The sequence below is a fragment of the Saccostrea echinata genome, unplaced genomic scaffold (assembly GCF_033153115.1).
Source record: "Saccostrea echinata isolate AGI-Se365-2 ecotype Australia unplaced genomic scaffold, CSIRO_AGI_Sech_v1 ptg000056l, whole genome shotgun sequence".
Classification (NCBI taxonomy): Eukaryota; Metazoa; Mollusca; class Bivalvia; order Ostreida; family Ostreidae; genus Saccostrea; species Saccostrea echinata.
This window is the reverse complement of record NW_026889805.1, coordinates 16,050,505-16,073,735: the sequence shown is the minus strand read 5'-3', so window position 1 is coordinate 16,073,735 and position 23,231 is coordinate 16,050,505. Positions and strand designations below refer to the sequence as shown.

At 32.6% G+C, this 23,231-nt stretch overlaps 1 protein-coding gene across 3 annotated transcripts in view; it reads left to right on the top strand.

Moving 5' to 3' along the window:
• The first annotated feature begins 1,549 nt into the window (after positions 1-1,549).
• LOC133173030 (epidermal growth factor receptor-like) overlaps positions 1,550-23,231 on the top strand; it is a 70,188-nt gene continuing 48,506 nt past the window's right edge. For all 3 annotated transcript variants that reach the window (XM_061307913.1, XM_061307911.1, XM_061307912.1), the window contains exon 1: positions 1,550-1,769. In XM_061307913.1, the coding sequence (XP_061163897.1) occupies positions 1,667-1,769 (103 nt within the window). In that variant the 5' untranslated portion in view covers positions 1,550-1,666. The remainder of the gene's footprint in view (positions 1,770-23,231) is intronic.

The following is a 23,231-nucleotide window of genomic DNA, read 5'->3' as shown; positions in this document are numbered from 1 at the left end:
AATTAGCGATTTGAGCTGCTTCCTAGTTACTCGATTTTTTGACAGCCCAAAAAATCAAACACATACACAGAAATCAACTGATAAAGTACTACCAAAATAGCATGTGCCCCAATACACCGAAATGACGTCAGCTCTGTGACAGAGAGTAAAAGCTATGCTACACCTAGACTGACGCTGTGACAGAGAGAAAAAGCTATGCTACACCTAGACTGACGCCATATACACACATATCACAGCGAGGATCGCATGGATTTTTTGCAACTGATATTAAAAAAAGGAAAAACTGCTCGCAGAAAAAAATGTGCTCTGATAAAATAGTTTCCTTGACGTCTGCATGTAGCAAATGTGTGCAATTTAAACTACATAAACTTGTAAAAAACGAGTTTTTTCTGCATCTACTGTATTCCACTTTAACGTAAATAAACTAAGTGTTAAAACGAAGAAAAAAAAAATGCATCCATTTACATCTATATATTTGTTTTATTTTTATTTTTCGCAGTTATTATTGTTCAGAGTATGAATTCATTTAATTCATTCTGATGTTTACAAATGAAAGTAGTTTGGTTCAAACTAATTTGCGTGTCACAGGGCTTTGGGAATTTGGTCGGTATTGCACCTAAGGTTAAATAATGCTACTGAACGTTTAAGAGAAACAGTTAAAATATTTAGATTCCTTTTCTTTTTTAAAGCATAGTATTGGTAAAGATAAAAAAAGATCACGGATTTTCAGTGTAACTGGTAAGAATGGTTTAATGACTGTGTGTAAAAAATTAAAAAGTAAAATTTAAATTAACGTTCTCGTATCTAGATGTGAGTAGTTTTTTTTTTTAATTCTTAACTTGTTTATTGAATCATTCATTGTGTGTCGCTGTATATTGCATATATAGTTCATCAAATACCACATCAACATTTTAATATATATATAAGTTAATTTAAAAAAGAAATAGTAGTATCACTACTTCGCCATTTTTTTTTAAATTTCTATTGCCAGTCTCACAGATTGTTATGAACGTTTATTTTATCTATTAAGTTACGCCCTATATATAAAAGTACTTTGCAGTATTTAAAAATAGTGATAATGTAAAAGTGATACCAATTTAGAATTTAGTTTATCTGTGTCTGAAAATTTCTTTTAAAGTTAATTTAAATTAAAATGTAATACATGGCTAATATTGACTTAAATTAATTCAAGTGTGTGAATCATTTTTTTTAAAAGATACAAATATTTCATTCAATATATTGGCATATATCACTGTTTTAACTCTGAAATAATTCTGGAATAGGTTGCTATTAAAGTGATCCGCCCCCTAGTCACGCCTCCTTTTCAAATGAAAAAAACTGTTTATCAAATGGCATTCTCTTTTACTCTTTAAGAATTATAAAATAAGAACAAATGAGAAGCTTGCGTGCAACCAGAAACATAATTTCTTTAATATTTTTCTTTATTGAAGTTCACACGACAGTATTCTTTTTGAAGGTGCAATATCCACGTGCTCTTGTTGACAAAATAACGCGCGTAACTTGATAACTATTGTTATTCTGACGCCATTTCCGGTTCAGGTTCAGCAAATCGTATCATCGCAAAACTTTAGTTTTACAAACACGCTGTCGAAGGAGTGCGAAGAAGGCTAAAAATGATAGTTTACTGTTCATTCTAAGACGGAAGATGGCTCATAAGAATTTTCTTTTATTCTGTCTGGTATTACTGGTACATGGATTAAAACTGACAAACGGCGAATTCGCTGGAAGTGCTAAATATAAGGAACCAGGTAAGCTTTTTCCACTGCGAAGACTGTCAAATTATTTTGTACAGTTTGGGTAGCTATCGAAAAACGAGGTTGGGAAACTTTCGTAATATTCCAAAAAGTTTTTGAAAGGTGAACAGAACATGTTAGTGGGGATTAATAAGATATAAGTTATGTTAGGAGATTATGGGATCATTCTTACAGCACTTTATTTACTTTACCTGGTTTTGGGGTATCGAAGAGGGTCCCAGGTAAATTTGGGTCATCTGCGTATTATGAACTGGACGCGTCGATACACATTAAATCGCGCCCTGATATTAACTTTATTATAAAAGTGAAATGAAAACTAACACATGCCACAAATTCCTTGGTTAACTGTCGATCACTTGTAGTGTAACTAAAATATCAAGCACAACCGATATCCCAAGGGTAAAGGTTTAAAGACGCTTCAAGATAAAAGATTTATTGTGGATTTTTATATATTTAAAATTGGCATTTTATCAACTAGCTAGTAAGTGTCTATGAATAGTCATTTCCAAATTGCCATTAATAATATTTGGGTACCAGTATTATTAATTTTTTAAAACTGAAACACTTCATCTCTATTTTTTGAGAAATTGTTTATGTTACTTATAGTAAAGAAAGTCATGAAAATAATAAAATGTTGGAGATTCTTTACAATTTCTTCTCCACACTCCCATAGTATGAAGGCTAGTGACATTAATATCATCAGATGGAGGAGGAACTTCGAGCCATTGTGCCAGGAATGAGAGCTTTATACATTTACAGAAAGTGCCTCTGACATCATTGATTCAGTTGCATACTTTTTCAGTGACTGGGTTTATGAATGAAAAGCAGCACGCAAGCAAGTGCTACCCACACACAGATAAAAAGAAACGTAGAATTACTAACTTATCTTGAAAAAATATCGGTTTAAAAAATTGTCTAGTTACAAAGTATTCTCTTAGCATCTTCAATACACATTCATACATGTTTAAATTTGATATCTGGGTAAATACCCAGTGCTGTAGTTTTTAGAAGTGAAACTAATATTTGATAACCCAATTGCCTTTTACCTTTAATTTTGTGATTACAAGACTATACTAGATAATGTCGATTGTGAGTCCAGGCTTGAACAATATCTGTTTACATTTTCCGTCAAGCCGTAGACAGGTCTGAAGAATATCTTGGATCTGATCAGCTAAGAAGTTGTGTACTGACGACTGATGTTATTTTAGACAAATGGTCTTAAATTTACTGACAATTTTAAAATTTGGCTTCCTAAACATCCTTGAAACTCCAGAAAGAAGCTCAGTAACTTGTATAACTTGAAATTTGGAAAAGGCACAGTTTTCCTTCTCAGAAGTGGCTAGCTTATGTTTGCATACACTGATAACAACCTTGCAAGTCTTTTCATGTCCTATTTGCAGACAGTTAAATCTACTCTTCTTGAATGTATTAACTAAGTCTTTTTTTACGTAAACAGAAGGGGTATTACATTACAACGGCATTAATTTATAGAGTTAAAGAGATTACATTAAGAATTATGTAAGACAGGATTTACTTAAGTAAAAAAAGTAAAAAGAAAGTTTTTGATTTATTCCAAATTTTTAATCTTTCTGCCATTAGTGTAAAAATAAAAATGTACTAAATTTCATTTTTCCTAATCTATAGAGTAATCTCCCCAAAGACAATATGCCAATGAGTTGTACATTTAGTCTGTTTATTTTCTAAATGCCAGGCCCCCAGGCAGTTCATTTTAAAAGATTGTTAAGAATGTGATTTCAAGCATTCATTTAGCTTGATTTGATGGATCGCTAGTTTAAAAAAAAAAAGGTTTCTTTAATTTTTACCTCATAAATGCATATGTGGCAGTGCATATTTGTTAATATATATTTTAAAAAAGATTTGAATGAAACCTGAAATTTGGATTATCATTATGCAATCCCAGAAAAAAAAATTATACAATTTGTTTAAATCACTATAAATTTAATAATGTACATTTCTACATTTGTTATTGTCAAACCCTTTTTGATTTGGTATCACTTAACTTTGGATAAAAAGTATCTCACAAGTCCATATGTCTTTTCTCATGCAGAGTTTGTGTAAATTTGGCAGTGTAGTTACTTCACATTAGAAACTTTGAATGATGCAACTGTTCCAGAGGTCTGTTGAAGGAAGATAAGAAATTTTAGGTGGAAAATAAACCTTATAAAAATCCCCCAATCTAGATTGGAAACAAAACTTTGATTGACTGAAAATCTTCTTGAAAGATTCCTTAAATATCATAGCAATCATTGTTTGTAGAGTCGCAAAAATTCTCCTGGATAGATATCAATGCAAAAATGAAGTACATACTGATATATATTGTAGGATTTGTTTGGAAATCATTTTTTCATTTATTTTAGTTCTGTGTATTGAAATTTCTCATTTCTAATGCATGCAGTAAGATTTGAACATGCTCGAGTAAGCAGGAACTTTAATTTTAATTATTCATTGTCACCACTTGCGAAATATAAGACTATCTGTGACAATTATCAAGTTTGATTTATAACTCAGAGGTTTGTCACAAGAATCCAGACAAGCATTTCCAAAGAAATAAAACTTTTTATCAAGTTCAAACAAGGCCATATTTCCAACACTTTCCTTCATAAAAATGCTTTTTGTAGTCATTATGAGGAACAAGGCAAGAAAATAAAGAGATCTTGTTTTTTTTAATGACAGCAGGACTGGTACGGTTTAACGATGGACATATTTTTTGGCAGGTTTTTATTGAGGGTGTGTATTTTGTCCTGGGTTTTTCATTTGTCAGGTTAAAGCATCACTCTACCACAATCAAGTCATTAAACTCGCAAAATTACACAAAAGTTAATGACTCATGTCAATAATTCTTTTTTCTTGAAATTTGGAAGAATCATTTGTTGAAGACAGTGTCAATGTTCACTTAAAATGTTGATCTAGTTCAGAAGATGGTGTTTTGATTCCTATCCCGCTGGTGTTCACACAAAGAGATGTTAGGGCTTTGGCCTGACAGAAGATGATTTTATTTTCTATTAAATATAATGATATACTCCAAGATGAAATCCTTTACTTAAATAAAAGAAGAATTGCCTCTTTGTCAAAGATATCATTATTTTTAATGCAACTTTATTAAATGGAGAAAGGGAAGCAACAACCTTTCCAATTTTTTTGCTCAGTTTTAAAAAATTGTTATAGTAACATTAGTATAACTGTATACAATTTATGAAATTTAAAAAAAAAAAGCTATGGGTTTTCCCCTTTGAAAATGCCTATACATTTATAAAGTAGAGAGATTTGTTTGAAGTGTGGTCTCTTTTTACTCTCACCTGTTTGTTATATATACCTGGCAGCTGTTCTGGTGTAATGAATTCATAGTGTATGTGTTTTCCCCACTGTCTACTTTGTTACATGCCTTTAGTGCTTTCACATTGCAAACCCTGACGAAGGAATGTGTAATATGCATGTTTAACTAGTACACATATAGTGTGATGGCTCTTCCTGTTTCTCTGTGCTCCACAAAATTTAATTTGTCTAAATTAGAATTTTATATTCTGTTTTCATTTACACTAAAAACATAGTCCCACTCTGCGCTTCTATGATACAGTGTCCATAGATTCTTTAAAGAAGTACAGCTATATATAGGTAAAGTGCTTCTGAAGGAAGTGACTTTAAGTAGTATATGACACTTTTAAAGAATGTCATTGCAAAAAGCATTTATTTTATTTTTGTTGTTGTTGAATATATAAAAGAAAAAAAAATTTAGAAGGAAACACTTAAAATTAACCTGTTTACAAGTTTTTATTCCATTTTGAGAGGAATGTTTAGTTTTTAACAGTTTTCTTTGTTGCATTACTTATATATGATAAAAAAGAAAATGAGGACATAGAGAAGATCTGTGTGAAGAAAATTCCCCTAGTTCTAAGAACAATATTAAGGATTCATTATTGGACAAGAAACTTGAGTGAATGTAGACTTCCTTGATCTTACTTCATGTTCCTTAAACATTGCTACATCCCCCACCCTCCTCCCCTTTTAACCTTACTCATTTTGGAGGGAACACACATTCTTTCACATTGATACCCGTTTTCTTCAATAAAAAGTGTGTGCCAGTGTTTCATTACATGAACAAAACACAATGAGCCAAAAAAATAACACATTTTATGATGTGGTTAATCGACATACCAATGTGTAGTTAACATGTAAAGAATTTGAAGAAGTTACTCTCACATACTCCCATTTACTGTCAATAAAAATGTAAATTTAATTGCTCTGTAAAATTGACTACATTGGTTTTGAGTTTAAATATTTCAAAAACCTTTTATCCCAACTGGAGTTGATGTAATAAGTCATCCAAAAGATTTGATTTGCAGTCCACAAAATAAATCGGAACACTTAAAATACATAGAGTGTGGTGAAAATTTGGAAACAGGCTTGTGTGCTTTAATTGGAAAGGGAAAAATTGATTTGATTGATATGGACCAAATTAACATTCAGTTTCAGAATTCACTTGTTTTTGTTTTGGCTCTCATGAACAATACCCTATTGGGATATGAGAGGCAAATGAATGGTAAGAGGAGTTTGGTTGGTAGAAATATGCACTCTGTGAGTATTGTTTTGTATTTACAGTGAAACCTGTGTAATCTGACATGCACTAGCAGGCCTTTCAAATCTGTCAGTACCCGGTACTTTTATCCAGCTGAAATTATGATTGTATCGGCCAAAATATTTGATGGAGAAAAATTAAAGGAGTGCTTAGATGAAGGACTTAGTTCTATGTAAGTGTTAATATTCTCCTGTTTCTATAAACATAAGCAATTTTTGTAGCATTAATATTTATTAATGACGAAATTCTATATACAATAAAAAAAGGAAAATAGTAAAATGAAAATGAATGTCAAAATTCACAGTGAAATATATTGCACAGGAAAATAGAAAATAGTGAAATGGATTGGTAATGAAAATGAATGTTGGAATTCACAGTGAAACTGAAAGGGATTGCATAGGTGTTGGATTAGACGGTTTTCACTGTAATGACTGTATTTGGTGTGAAAGTCTGAGGCACTTGTACAGCAGTTTGGACAAACAGCAATGAGTCCACTCAATGTAGACTACATTTCAAACTTTCAAACACGTTTCTAGTTTCTGAATTACTTCTAGTATTTTTTGCAATTTTAATTAATGGGGTTTGGTGTGGATGGGTTGGGAAGGGCGGGGGAAGGGTTACAGTAATCATGCATTAAAAACAATCCCGACCTATTGATGCAGTCTTTTATAGAGTTTCGTCCTTAATAAATATTAATGCTACAAAAATTGCTTATGTTTATACAAACAGGAGAATATTAACACTTACATAGAACTAAGTCCTTCATCATAAAGTACAGGTTAAAGGTTTGACCAGTGGATCATGCTGTATAAAATATTCATGGCTCCAGACTCAGAAGACTTTGACCTTAACATTGTAGATTTGATGTCTTGGTAACTGTTTAATGAATCTGGTCTTTACCAGCAGTGGAACAAATCCAGGGTTATCTAGATAGGAAAAGTATGTTAAAGCATTTGAAAAAGTGCAGACAGAACTCAGAGGGTCAATCTTGTTGAAGTTGATAGAAAATGTTCCCCAACACAGAAAATCAATTTTAAAGATTTGTTTTTATACTTGTCTGTATGCACCAGAGATTTCCAATTGAAATTGGGGGATTTTATTTTAATACCTGCATGGTATATCAGATAGGTTTGCACTAACATTAGGGCTTTATCCGAGTCCCTGCAAGTAAAATCTTTGATAATGTTAGCCAGAGGGAATTCCTCAATCTGAACATTTATCTCAAGGTTTGAAACCCTCAGGGGCTTCAATATTGCATTTTATATTTTGATTAAAAATTCTATGAACTGGGCATGGTTAGTAAAAAGTTTGGGCATGGCATGTTTAGTAAAACTGCAGGATACTCCTACACAAATAGGTTAAGGTTGTATAGAATGTAGGTCAAGGTCCTTGTGATAAAATTCTTCAGCAATTAGTGACATGCCAACCTTTGAGATTGTTAGGAAATGTCAATAAAGGCAAAGAATTATCTTTTGCACAATGTCTTGTATGTATTTTCTCTACTAAGTTTCTCACAGCTGAAACATGAAATCACTTCAATCAAAGAGACAAGTTATATATTTTTTGTTGCTGAGTAAAAAATCCAGTAAGTATGCTGTTTTAATTTAGTATGCAAGCCAAAATAATTGATAGCAGATTATTTGTGGAAAAAAAAGCACTTTTGACACACACTAGGAAATGCTTTCATCGGTAATAGTATGCACTGGCATTCAGACACGAAGGGTGATCTCCCCTTCTGTAAGCATCATAAAGTTACCGCCAACCCAACATATTCTGGCAGGTGTTTAATATCCTGATAAGGAGAGATAAGACCCCGATTATCTTCTCTTCTATCACAGATTAGGGCTGGTGTGCACTCCAGAGATGCCTTCAGCCTCTTGAGTGTGCAGGAGCCTCCTAGCTGTCTGAGGAGTGACTTCAGGGAATCACTAACCTTTGAAGCTTATAAAGGCATCTGATTTAAACTGTGAAACATCTTAAATATATTGGTAATTTATTGTATAAGCAATTTCTTAATTGGTAAAGAATTGATATTTAGATTCTACAAAATTACTCTATATTTATTGGATTTCATTGTATTTTAATATGAGAGCTGAAAAAGAATAGTATGGAAATGCAGATGTCCCAGTGGCATGGAGGATAAACTGTGTCGTCTCTTGTCTCCTCAATCATGTTGACTGCACATGATGCAAACCCAATGGTTTTCCAGTACATTGTTTAAAACTATGTTATGCATCATTGTAAATATTTCAGGAAAATATTTCAATGTACATTAAATTTTTTGTTAGCTACTAAGATCTCTTCCTCTATCAGTTTCTTCAGTACAATTTATTTAATTAATATTATACTTTTTATTTAATGAAGAATGTTCACTAAATTGTCAATAATGCTTTAAGTTCTGAAATTCAAATTAAAGCTAGATTTAAAGAATCAAGGATCTGCAACACTGACTCCTCATAATTTTGTGTTCAGCTGGGCGATTTAAGCATCACTGATTTCCTCTGCAGAGCCTTTGGGTCTTTATTTAGATTATGCATAAATCCATATTAATGTCGTCTTATCATAATACATGTGCCAATGCAGATTACGTTTTTTTTTATGACATGCCAACTCCAAGTATTAATAACAAGTCTGTAAAACTGTATGCAATGAATATTGAAAGAAAAGTGCTTTATGAATCTTAGTGTGTATTTTGATGCCTGTTTGTTTGACCATTGCAAGAAATTTTATTAGTATGGAGGTGTCAGACCTGATCACATGAAAATTTTATTCATAAAGTCAGTACTGGTCTGAGAAATGATTGAAAATGATAATTTTGGGGCTATGAAAATCTAATTAAGTGCATTAGAGTAATCATTTACAACCTTTCTAGTGAAGTGCAGTTTTGAGCTGATATCAGAAGTATAGCCACACCTGAAATGGATGATTAATTACTGTGATTGAGGTAACAAGCAATTCCCACATTCCCTATCTATCACCTGTTTCCACTAGTTCAAAAAAAGTTATCAGCATCCAAGTTCTGTACTTTTCTGCTGTCTTCCATAGCAATACCAGCCCTGGGTATTTGTGATGTTTAATGAGAACGCATGCAGTCGATAAGCTTTACTAAGAAAACTAACATCTTAATCTTAAGAATGTTTTGAAAACTAGATATAAATACCAGTCACAAGTTGAACGTTACATCTGCAGAGGCTATCATAGACAGGCCCTGTACTATATGAATATTAGTTTGTATGCAATGCTTTTCGCGTCTGCTTCACAATATTCAGTGTTTAGCTGGGAATTCTTGAGCTCTAGATAGATCATTTTTCTGATAGGAACTTGTAAGACACTTTTCTCACTGTGAAGTAGTCCATATAGTAATAAATAATCAATAATAACTTTCAGGATATATATATATAATCTTTATATAGTCAATTTGTGATGGGGAGAAAAAGGTCCAAGGGCAGAGTATTTCACAGTAGTTCCAAAATTACCAAATACAGGGTAAGAGTGGTCAAAATCATTAGAAATAAGATCATGCCTGAATTTAAATTGGAACCTTGGAGAAGTCTTTACACTCTTTCAAATTCAAACCTTTTACACATGGCCAAGGTAATGCCTCTCTCTTTAGAAATAGTTTAATCTATATGTTCACACCTAATGTACCTATATTCTTTTAAGATTTACAAATGTAAACAGGTCTTATCATTTGACTTGTAAGTACATATGTGTAATGTTGATCTAAAAGTTTTGGACATTCAGACACTAAAGTATTTATTGTGTAAAAAAATTAATTAAAAGAACACCTTGTTGACTTCTTTCAATAAACAAGGTGTGTCCAGAATGCAGTCAGAATAATAAAAAAGAAATCATCACTAAAATAAATCTGATAACTTCCAGAGGGATAAAGAGGGATTGGCAGAGGGTCTAAGATCTCAATACTCTTTTTTTGGTTCAGAACCTCACAAGCCCTTGGATTATCTACAGATTTGCAGATGCAGTCAACATGGTTGATGCAGGGGAGATAAAGTCTAGCATCATTGGACATATGATCACTGGAAAGCAACAGGGGCACCTATCCAATATACTAAGAATCAGCCGATACTTTAAAATAATATCTATGCTAGAAATGCACCTGCAGCTAAGTCATGGACAACACCAAATCACCAAAGAGCCACAATGCAGACAGTGACTGGTTTTTCTATTGGCTTCAATACAAGTGATTCAGGAAAACTCTTGAAATTTGAAAGATTGAAGAAGTAGTGTAAATTGGTTGATAAATACAATTTCTACCATTTGCTGATGAGTATATTATTGACAAAAGGAGATCAGACATATCAGAGTAAAGTGCATAAAAACAAGATTATAGGGGGAAATAAAGAAAATGATGTCAGTATGTTAGAAAGATTGCAGAGGGAATGTGTTATAAACACAGAGTGGGAGGGACTTCTAGGTAGTTAGTGTTTTAACTCAGTTAGCAAAACCTGTAGATGATAATTAAATGGAGGTTAAAAGGGAAACCACATACTCTAGCATTGTATGTCATGATGGTTGAGTCTTTTTAAGTTATTTTCTTTGAATTGACACTTAAGTTTTATTTTTTGTGACATTGAAGATCCCCTTTGCGACATCTCAGCTGCAGTATGTTTGGCGAGTAGTTTTGATGAGCTGAAGTATGTTGAGGAGTATAGCACTCGTATGATGAGTGAGTCTCTTAGGAGAAGAGATCTTTTAAAATTAGGAATGGAATCAATTTTATAAGAGCCTGGGATTGTTTCTTTGATATCAGGGAAAAATCTATTATTTAGTATATTAGATGGAACTATGACAAATTTATAATTCAAGATTCCCAAACTTTTATGTTTGAAAAATTTTGAAAATTTAAATAACTTGAAACAGTACTTTGATTGAAGTTACAAATTTGCTCTTCCATAGAAATTTTATAGAATGTGATAAAAGATCCAGAACATTGCTGTGATATTGAATTATATAAATGTCAAAGTACAGATTCTATAGTATTGATGTGTTTTGGGACCAGTTGTTCTTACAAACTTCACTTAGGTCTCCTATGTTCGATAAATAATAGAGAGATAACCACACTTGTTCCAATAGCAATTGGATCAAGGAGCCATTTACTGTTGTTACTAAATGCAAGGAAGTATACATACATATATAAGAAGAAAAAGGCACATTTCAATAAATGTTTTTTTTTCTCCTTTTTTTATTTTATTTTTCTTACAAACTGTTGATCTTTGCAATACTTGTACTGACATACATGTGATATGATTTTCTTATAAATTGTGAAAGTTATATCAATTGGATAAAACTAGTGAAAATGAAGGGTAGTTTTTATAATTTATAAAGGGGAAAAAAGAAAGTTCTACTATATATCATACAGAAGTTGTCCAGGTAAATGTCTAAATTTGATGCTGCAGTGTCCTTAGTCGCTGACCTATCCCTGATAGACAAAGCAAGGATAATAGGAATTAGGCTTGGTTTTCAGCATATAAAAAAAAAGTCACTGATAAGCTGTGCTGATGAATTTCATGATAAAAATGTTTAATCTTGATTTTCATAATTTGAAAGAGATGAGTTTGTTTTCTTGGTGAAAGATGAATGGAAAGAGAAAAACACTCCTTCAAGTTCTGATTACAAAATATGTTTGCTTGATTTGAATTCTGAATTATCAGATGATGGAATGCAAATAGCTAGTTATAAAGCTCAAAACCCATGTTATGATCTCAACTGGGGGTCATTTCAGTTGTGTATTGATACATCTGAATTATTTGTTTGATTTCATCAAACTTTTTTGAGGTTGAACGAAGAAAGCCAAGTTTTGTTTAGACTGGTTCATTTCTGATTTCAGTTAAGTAATAACAAGTTGGCATGAAATCAAATGAAAAAAAGGAACCATTAATTACTGTTAATAATTATTTGCATGAATTTAAATAATTTTGAATGTCTGTTTATTGTATTATTATAATGAATTAATTGTAAAATTGATTTGAATTATTTCGACTATTTTTTAACTAAATTTTTTTGTGTATACGAACTAGTATAATATCTTGCTCCATATGAGATTTAGTAAGATCTTTTTATTCGAAAGATCACTACAAGCCTATTAACCCTATAAAAATTAAACCTTATGCCATCAGTAAAAATATTTTTTGTTTGATGTACTCTGACCCATATTTTTGAAGGTGGGTAGGTGTTTTTTTTTTAAGGAATTATCAAACACAATGAAAAATGTTACAAAAATCACAGATTTACACATTTATTCCTCCAAGACTCTTACCTAAACTTCATCAGCATAGTTTATATGTTTGTAAAATGCAGCAAACACCAAAGTAAAATTTTAAAGCACGTCAGACAATCTATATTTTTCTATAAATGAAAAAAAAATTAAACATATAAGTACTGAAAAAAATGGTTGGGTAGGGGCAATTTTGATGGGTTGGTTGGAATACATAAACAAATTTTTTTTTATTGTTGGCCTTAAAAATATATTTTTTTTCATGGCCCTGCATGCATCCTTTGAAGGATAAGTACCAGTGTTTATGTCCTATAACATTTACCAGAATTCTGTATTGTGGCTTTCAAAATGCATTCTGTTCTGCAGCTGACATTCTCATTATTTATATTTTGTTGTATTTCTTGTTTAAAATAAGTGGTTTGGGATTTTTTCAGGTCACCATAAAAAGAAATGAGTAGATTTTCACTAGAAGTGGTGGCAATTTTAGTGTATCTTTATTTTCTTATTGATTAATAGTCTGCAGAAATATCCACTTTTTTATGAATAAATTTTCTTGCAAAAATTGACCTCATTATACATGCTAAATCACATGTCTAAAATTTCACTGTGGCACCTTTAATACAGTACTTTGAGTCATCCCATCATTGTACATGCAGGTATTTGAATATCAAGTGTCTGCTTTTCCTGCCTATGACTATAGATAATGGAGAAACAATTTGAACATGAGAATCTGTTGGATTTTATTATACCTGGTACTGTCTGGTGAACAGGACGGGGATTGTAGCCAATAGTGGGAGGTATCACTAATGTGTGATGACAAGAAAACAACTGACAATTATGAGTTTGAGTGAAAGCAGTCTGGTGTTTTCTTCTGATCTGTTCATACTTTGTAAGATTAAAATGAGAAATAAATTCCTTCAAAATGTCAGAATCCATCAAAATCACTTTAGACAGGACCTTGGTTATTGCTGTGTGTTGTTGACAGATATTGTATAAATGGGTGATGTACAGTAGTAATTGGATAATGATTAACCCTCCCAGGAAAATAAACAGAGACCAAGAAAATGGGTCTTTAACAAATTACAAATCAGGCACCAGTGATTTATTTCACTTTAAGAAAATTATTGCTCTCAAGTCTAACAGGTGAACAAAACTTTATAGAAATTTGTTCCTTCTTTAAATGGTTGATGCATTTAACCATCTGCTTTAGTGCTTATCAGAAGTTTTTTGAATTTTCATTATTTTCTTTTGTTTTTCTTCATCATTCAAAGCACTATCAAATGCTTAAAAAGTTTTTCTTTTTGTTTTTCAGGTAAGTTAACCACCACAAGAAAATTTCACTTGACAAACTTGTAGCCCTCTAAACTTTGTGTCATCAGTGGGACAGAGTAATTTACCACAAATCAGGTAGAACAGTTGAATACAGTGTCGTCAAAAGATGTTGATAATGCAAGGAGTGCATGTTTACGTCAGATTACACAACCTGTTCACAAATACCTCACATCTTGTTTTTTTTCTGTTTGTTTAAAGATCTCTCTCCCTCTCCCTCTCCCACTCTCTCTCTCTATATATTTATAGTCTCTTACCAGCAGGATATTTTGTGTGTTTAGAAAATGGACTAAATTCTTTTTTATATAAAGTAATAATAAGATTATGAGTTTTAATAATTACATGAGAAAAGAAGATAAAGTTTTGAAATAGGCCTTTGGTATTTTCTTTTGACCTTTTAGTTGAAGTACAAAATTTCTTTATTTTTCTGTAAATGTCATGCTTAAAAAAATTATCTTTGATATATAATTATAGGGTCAAATCATTGTAGGTAGTTTTAGTACACATACTTAAATAGAAAGGTCTACCAAGGGTTTATGTATGATTTTACTCCTTTGGCATTGAATGCTTATAGGAAATAATAAGATCAGGATGTTGATAATGACTGCTATCTGTTTGTCAGAAATTCATAATCTCCCATTTTACCTTAAAGATTCCCTCTTACCTTTAGAAATTATAGAATTTTGGTCTGAAAGACTAATGTCAGTCTATTGCTCATTTTCTGCCAGAGAAATCATTTAACACGTATTGATTTTCATTAAATTGAGCCTTCATTTGGATAATATTTCTAAGGATTTCAATATGGCTTGAACTTTGGAGATTCAGCTTGTACTCAACATGCTATTTACCTAAAAGTCTTCGAAGGACAGAAGAAAAATCTTTACAAAACATAACCACATTCGGTATAATTGGAGATAATATTGTGTTGATTATTCATTTTTCATGCCAAGAACTTATGATTTATATAAAACAGAGTTTAAATACAAGGATAATTAAAGAGTCATATATGATGGATGCATGTTCTATCATGATTTTAGTCCTTTTTCACCAAAAATGTCCCCTGCCATGCAAAATCAGTGATTAACTATGCAAATAATCAGAGGGGAAAAAAATTCAACAAATCTTTAATTGCTTTGAAGACGATAATTCTTGTCTCATGTTGGGAGTCTTATTCCAGCATATGCAATTAATTGCTACCTAGGTAAACCCACCTGATCCTATGACAGAATACAAATTTATATCAGTCGAACTCAGTACAGTATTTAATTTAACAATCCCTAAATAACTGATGACTTCCCTCATTTCCAATAAAATTGTGCACATTTCAGAAGGAAGAAGATTTAGGGTTGACTTATGGACTTTAATGTACTGTTTGTAAGATTGGATCACATATTTACAAGAAGTGAATGATTTGTGAGGTTACTAAAAACATTTTACCTATATTAGGGAATGTTCTCTGCAAGTACCACCTGAGTCCAGAGTGCAACATTTCTTGTTTCATTTAATAGATTAAAAATTGCAACATTTCATTCTTGCATTCATATGTCATCAACATGATGTCTTCATACATACATGTCATCTTCTGCAAAACTTTTTACTTCTGTTGAACTTTTGTATTGTCTTTGTGTTTGATTTGTTTTTAGCTGTCATGAGCAAAAGTAAAGTGAGCTTTTCTGGTCAGAGTTCTGAAGAATGTCTGTTGTTTATTGTCTGTCATGTGTGTTGTCTGTAAATTTTCCATTTCCTCAAGAACTACAGGACCTGTTTCATCCAAATTTGGCATGAAGATGGGGATTTGAGTTTTATTTTGTTCAAATGTACAGGCACATCCCATTTCAAGGGGAAATCATATTAATATGAAAATATGTGCAAGTATATTGAAGATTCAAATTTCATCAAATCATCACCCCTGGGTCTATTGTAGGTCAAGTTGTAAATGGAAATAAGAAAAGAAAAAAGACAGCAGGTCCACAGTGAGACATATTGAAATGCCAGTATTTCCATATTTTATTCAAATAATGGCCCCAAGGCTATGGTGGGGTCATAAAAGGGGGGGGGGGGAGTTCAAAGTGTGACTTTTCAAGATACAGTATACCAAAAATCCGTAAATCTTATGATGAAGACCACAGTTTATGAGTTAGTCATACTGATATGCCATATCCCTCTGTAGTGTAGATTTATGTTCAGGGCTTCCAGGACTAGGCATGGGTAAAAAGTGGTACCAAGATTGGGGATTAAAATTTTACAGAGGAATATAGTAAGAAATTATTTAAAAATTTTCTAAAAAAAAAAAAGAGAAAAAAAAAGCACCACATGCTGAATTACTCATACTGATCTACAACCATTCCCATGTAGTGTAGATTTAAGTTTGGTCAGGTCATTGCCCCAGGGGGCATTGAATTGAGACCAGAATAGGGATAAAATTTTACATGTGATTAGGTAGGAAAGAATGTTAAAAGTCATATCCAAAACAGCAGGGTCAAGGTGACTCAAGTGAGCATTGTGGCCCATGGACCTCATATTTACAAATCCATTCAAACTCCTTTGTGCAGATACTATTGGTTATGTCAGTGTATCGTCTATCAAATAACAAAACATTACAGCTTTGCCCTCTAGGTTTAGTTATCAACTGTTGTTGTCAAAGTCTGATGCATATAATTCTTTGTGACCCACATATATTTGGGAGGGTAGTTGCTTAGTGTTATCTTTGACCTACATCATGCCTGTCTAAATATTTAACATTGGCAGTTAAAACATATACACAATATACAGTAGCAAGTGTAATTTAGGCCCAATCTAAAACAAAGGTTCTCTGGGCATACCGAAAAATAGATTCATGCATGCATGGTCCAATGGTGCAGAAAAAATAGCATAGGTATCCAAGGTACAGACATCAGTCATTTTATTATAAGACTCTGGAGTTTAGAAATTTAAATGCAAAGTTAAATATTAAATACCTTGGGGTATTTAACAAGAATCCCTTTTGTGAAAATATTAAAGTACTTAATTGTTTATGAGTGTCAAAAGGGAAAGTATTTTTCTTTGGTATTTTCTTGTTGACATGCTTGCATTACAGTTTAGGTAGAGTTCTTATGATTTTTTGAAGAGGTGCCTCTAGGGGCCATCATGTATCATTCTAGAAGAATTTTTGATGACAGTTAGCTTATGTCTTGCCTTTGAGGCTAAGATGGCTATCATGAGAGTACTAAATTCATTTGTGCTATCACAGAATCTGATCTATCCAGATCCTCCTACATTTGATTTAGTTATTCTGTTTGGCTGTGAAGCATAAAATTATTAAACTTTTGGCAATTTTCTATTACTTGGAAAAAAATGAAGTTTTAAAAGTATCTTGTAATTCTTGTTAAAGTGGGTCAGTTAAAGTTTACAATTGCCAGAAGAACCTGCTGCAGTGACATCTGAATATGCTTCATTGTTGAAGCAGATTAAATCCTGACCAAACTCTGTAGGTAGGAGTTGTTGACCGATTCTGAAATGGAGAGTTTCATTTGCTGAAATAAAATTTAGCAAAGACCCTCTGTTGAGGTCTCCTAAGCCTTTGTTGTTCTGTAGTATTTACTGATCAGTTCTCCAAAGAGATTAATGAGGAATTACTTTTGCAAGTGTCTGTTTAGTTTCAAATCCTCACCGAATTTTAGATCAAATCCTCTTGCAAGGCTTTCTTTAGAACTGTTTATTTACAGTTTTAGAAAATTTAGTCCTTGTTGCTGTTTGAAGTGGACCTGGGTTTACCATTTGTAATTAGTAGTAATGATTGCATTTTAAGCAGCAAGACAGGGGCTTTTAATTTCAAAGGGTAATGTGGGTCTTGTTGATGTTATGCATTCTACAAATTCCAGAAGTGCATTTAGAATAATTCCTTTAAATGAACATTGATGTCATTGATCAAAACTCTTAACAGAGAATTGAGAACATTTTCAAAGCACCGAAAATTTTTTTACCATTATGATTAATACCCACAATAGGGGAGTCCTGTGCTTCCCTGTTATAATGTGTATAAATGCCAGAAAGAGGAATAAAGTGTACACTTGAATGCAATCAGAAACAAGATGTGTTTGTGAAACACTGGTGCCCCCATATGGCTGCTTATGGCGAAGGTTAAAGTTTCTCAAATGAAAGTCAAATTCCAAGGACAAGGTAAAGAGATCAAAAATGTTGTTACCCAAAGAAAGGACTTGTGGTGTCAATTTTAAATATTTAAGTTTAAGCACCACCATTCAAAAGTTATGGTCAAGGTTATTGTCTTCTAAAAGTTGGTCAAACTCCAAGGTCAAGGTCAAAGGGTCAAAATTAATGGTACACAGGGGAAGACATACACATCCTTAATATGAAAGCCCTAGCACCACCTGTTCAAAAGTTAATGTGAAGGTTAAAATTTTTAAAGTAGGCGAAACTCAAGGTCAAAGTCATAGTTGTTGGTATTCAAAGGAAGGTCTCGTCACAAGAAATATAACTGTGAAAATTTAAAGCCCTAGCACTAACTGTTCAAAAGTAATGGCCAAGGTTAAAGTTTTTAAATAGTGGATCAAAAGCTAAGGTCAAGGTCAAAAGGTAAAAAATATTTACACTTATGGAAAGGTCTTGTCGTGGTGAATACATATGTGAAATATGAAAGCTCTAGCACCACTTGTTCAAAAGTTATGGTGAAGTTTAAATTTTTCTTAAGTAGGTCAAACTCCAAGGTCAAGGTGAAAAGGTCAAAGTTGTTGGTATCCAAAGAAAGGTCTTATCGCAAGGAATATACCTGTGAAATTTGAAAGCCCTAATACTAACTGTTCAAAAATTATGGCCAAGGTTAAAGATTTTAAAAAAGTGGGTCAAAAGCTAAGGTCAAGGTCAAAGGTCAAAAATATTTACACCCATTGAAAGTTCTTTTCACAATGAATACACATGTGAAATATGAAAGCCCTAGCACCAAGTCTTCAAAAATTATGGCCAAGGTTAAAGTTTGTTAAATTTTTGCAAAAGTGGGTTAAACTCCCAGGTAAAGGTCAAATTTGTTGGTACCCAAAGAAAGGTCTTGTCACAAGGAATACACAAATACACATGTGAAATATGAAAGCCATAGCTGCAACCAATCAAAAGTTATGGGCAATGTTAAAGTTTTTGCAGACAAACAGACAGACAGACACACAGGGCAAAACTATATACCCCAAATCTTTGATTATGGGTGCATGAAAGCATTCTTAGAAATAATGTGTCCATAGACACTAGTAATAGAGTTCAGTGGTAATATGTGCTCTAAAGTCTGTGCACTTGCAATGGATGACAATTTATCTATTCTGTACCAATGTACCAATACTAATAATTTTGCTAAACGTTAATATCATATTTACCAGTGTAAGAAGTTGCTGGAAAAGGGCAGTTTATCATTGGTGTACCAAGTTAAAATGTCAAATATGTTGTTGTTCTTCAGTTGTAAGTACATTTATTGTAGGTGGCTATACCCAAATGATTACTTATTTCATATTGACTATTAATCATTATTCCTTATTGATGTTTCTATTGACAGTAGATTACCCTTGTGAATCAAGATTTTTGTCCTGTGATCCTAATGTATCTTTGAACCATCTTCTATTAGAAGGATTCAAACATTTTCACAGTATTGCGTGATGGAAAGTGTTTGTGGAAACTCATTTGACACTCTGAAATTTAACACACAGATTGGCGCCATTAATAGTCAATAGAGGCTGTACCATGAAGGAGTTAATTTCTGACCAGATTTAGGTAACCTCAAAATGACTCCTTGTCACATAATCTGAACCAGGTGCAACTATCTAAGTTACATACATGGGGATAGCATGGGGGGTACATTGTAACCAGGTATATTGTCAGATACTCTGAGAACCGATCCCTTCTTTGTGAAAATGACCAGGACTGCTTACTCATCTCTGTTTCATTGTCATCACATGAATGTTACAGTACCATTATTCCATGAGTATGTAGTGACTTAAACAATGGTATTTGACATCAGTTCCCATAAATGTATTCAATAAGGTTTCTCATGTTTACTCATTTAGTGAACTAGTGTACGGTAATTGTCAAGTATCATTCATGTTGTTTATCTAGAATAAATGGCCATTCCTTGGATAATATAATAGTCATTTGTAGAATCTGTAATAATGAATCAGAAAGAAAACCAAAGCTCAATACCATAAAGTGACAAAGAACATATTTTATTGTCCTTTATATATACCCTTGAAGAAAATCATGAAAAAAACTTCTACTTAGGTGTTTTTTTTCTCTTAATTTGTGTTTTGGTATATTGCTTGATGCATTAAGTAGTACTTGTGTATATTTTGCTTACTTGTTTTTGTTGGACAGATTAGTCAGATGGGGGATGTTTGACATTTTGTAAAAGTCTTTGTTGATAGTGATCAAAGGACATAGTTTTGGCGACCAGTCTGCACTTAGGCCATTTTCAAATAAAAGTGGTACATCACTTAAAAACATGTTTAAATCAATTAAATCTTTAACTACTTGTAGTTCTATGTTCAACGTGTTGAGGATGGATGATTCACAATTCTAGTCTAATTGCTTTGTTATTCTTAGCATAGTGATGGTATTATAGTCATTGTATTGCTCTAACAGACTTGTATTTTTACAAGGTGTAAATTAATTCTGTTAGTTTATTCATGGGGAAAATTCTGAGCCAGACCACAGTTTCCAATTTTTCAAAAGCCACTCTTTACCTATCAAATTAAATATTTGTTTAAATGTGGTGCTCATGCAAGGACATTTATTTCCATTGCTGAATTTTACTCTAGACCATTGACAATCCCTAAGATTTAAAGTCCCTTAGAGAAAAAAAAAGTTTTTACTTTTGAACTTCACACTTACTACTCAAGTAAATTGATAAGGTTAATGATATTCTTGTAAAAGTAATGTCAAAAGTGTCAAAAGGGCATTGATTTACATATTGTACATGCTATCTTAGTATTCAGGGCCTTTTTTGTATGCATCTGCATGTACACTAAGTTAAGGTCACTGAAGTTTGGGAGGACCATTTTAGACTTCATTGGTTTTAATGGACATAAAACTTAGTGCAAATACCCCATCTGGCAGTTTTATGGTTGAGGTACCAAGCCCATATCAAGGAACACATTTTTAATTTTTTTAACATCTTTACTTTGTGACATTTTAATCAAAGGAGAAATGAATGGAAGAAAAATCCGCATTTAAGAATATACCTGATTTATGAAGAATTATATATACTTTAAAGTCTTGTCAGTTCATACATGTATGTATGGGATTTATGCAATCTATGTTTGCTGAATGCAAGTACAGTAAGTGTTTTCTTGTTCTATTTAACATGGTGAGAGTGTTTTGTTGATCTACCCGATTTAATTTCCTTTAACAGTGCATGCTTGGATGCAGGCTGTAATATAGCCCCAAATTTAAAGAGGGCACCCTGCTATAAAAGATAGCTGGCAGAGGATGGAATGGTGTTGACTGACTTTTTATGTACAGGATGTGTCAAAAACTGTGATTTAATGTTTTGAGATTCAGAAAATGCCTTTTTTGGTCACATTGCCATATCCCTAGATCATTTCAGTTAGCTGGTGCATGTAAAAATGAACATGATGAACTTATTTATAGAGTGCCGTATTTGTTTAATTTATGAAGGCTAAACTATAAAACTTTCTTTGTTTTTAATCCTTATTAGTCCCCTACCGGTGAAACCGGAGGGGACTATAGGTTTCCTCTGAGTCTGTCCGTCCGTCTGTCTGTCCATCTGTCTGTCTGTCTGTCTGTCCGTCTGTCTGTCTGTCCCTCTGTCTGTCTGTCAGTCTGTCCCACTTGGTTTTCCGCACTTTTTTCTTAAACGCTTGCAGATATTGAGCTGATTTTTGGTGTGTGAGTGTATCTTGATGAGTTACAGATCAAGTTTGCATTTCGTTCCGCTTCATTGATTTTTGACGGAATTACGGCCTTTTCAATTTTTAAGGGTTTTCCGCAATTTTCTTCTAAACGCTTGTAGATATTGAGCTGATTTTTGGTATGTGGCTTTACCTTGATTAGTTATAGATCAAGTTTGCATTTCGTCCCACTTCATTAATTTTTGACGGAATTATGGCATTTTCAATTCTTAACGGGAACCAGATTACACTTGCCGGTAGGGGACTAGTATTGCTAATGCAATACTCTCAGAATGCTTGTTCTTCCTTGACAAGTAAGATTTACTGAAATTATAAAAATCTGCATTTGATTTTGATTAATTAATAAACAAAACAATTCTTATTCAAAGATAACTTTTTCTTACACATATTGAATAAAATTTTTAACATTTTTCTCCATGAAAGCAATAATAAAGTTGACTTTAAAACCTTAACAATTCTTATTAATTTAGCTTTGCTTTATGTATAGATTTGTGTGTATGATCATCATTCGAAATGGATGATTTACACAGGTAATAATCCCTGTGGGCGCCAGTAACAAATACTTGAGTAGAAATTGGATGTCAACAATATCTGTTCTTGTTCAGTGCTTTTTCTATTGTGTGAGAATTAGTGAAGTTAAATTCCCTGCAGAGTTGGTGACTTTAGTATTACACAACCGTAAGGCTTGACCACAAATACTATGAAGTACCATCCAAGTTACAAAAGGAAATGAAGTATCAGAGAGATCACATAAAAATCATGACAGAAGGCAAGCCTGCCTCTAGTTATGAGGGTCCATGCATGAACAAGTTAGACAGATTCACTACTTCATCTTTCATATGAGAAGAGATATTTAGAAACATTGTAAGGGGAAGATAGATAATTGTAATTATCAGAATATAGAAAAGTTGCTATGCTGAGGCTATTGAGTTGTTTCGATAGACCTCCTAATCCTTTCCGAAATGTTTTTAATTTATTTTTTTTTTTTGCATTTAAATATATATTTTATATCTTTTAACACCAGGGCAAAAATTAGTTCTGGATTTTTAGTTTTACTGGTATGGTTATCCTCTTCAGAAGATCCTGGTTTTTGAAATTCTCTATTGAACCCATTTTGAAATAATCATTGTTGATCCATTTAATTTAAATGCATTTTCATGTTCCATATTGAAAAGCATACAAAAACATTCACTAAATGTCATTAAGACTTTGTTTGAATATTTTGTTGGTATTATGAAATTCACTGTAGTATAAATCAAAATCTTTTTTGGGTGCATTGTAATAAAAGCCTGCAAGTTGTGAGTATTGTATTCCTGCCAGAACCATAATTGTCAAGAGATACACTTTGGTGGTTAGAGATGATTTTACATCTCAGTTTTCTTATTTTCTCTGACATA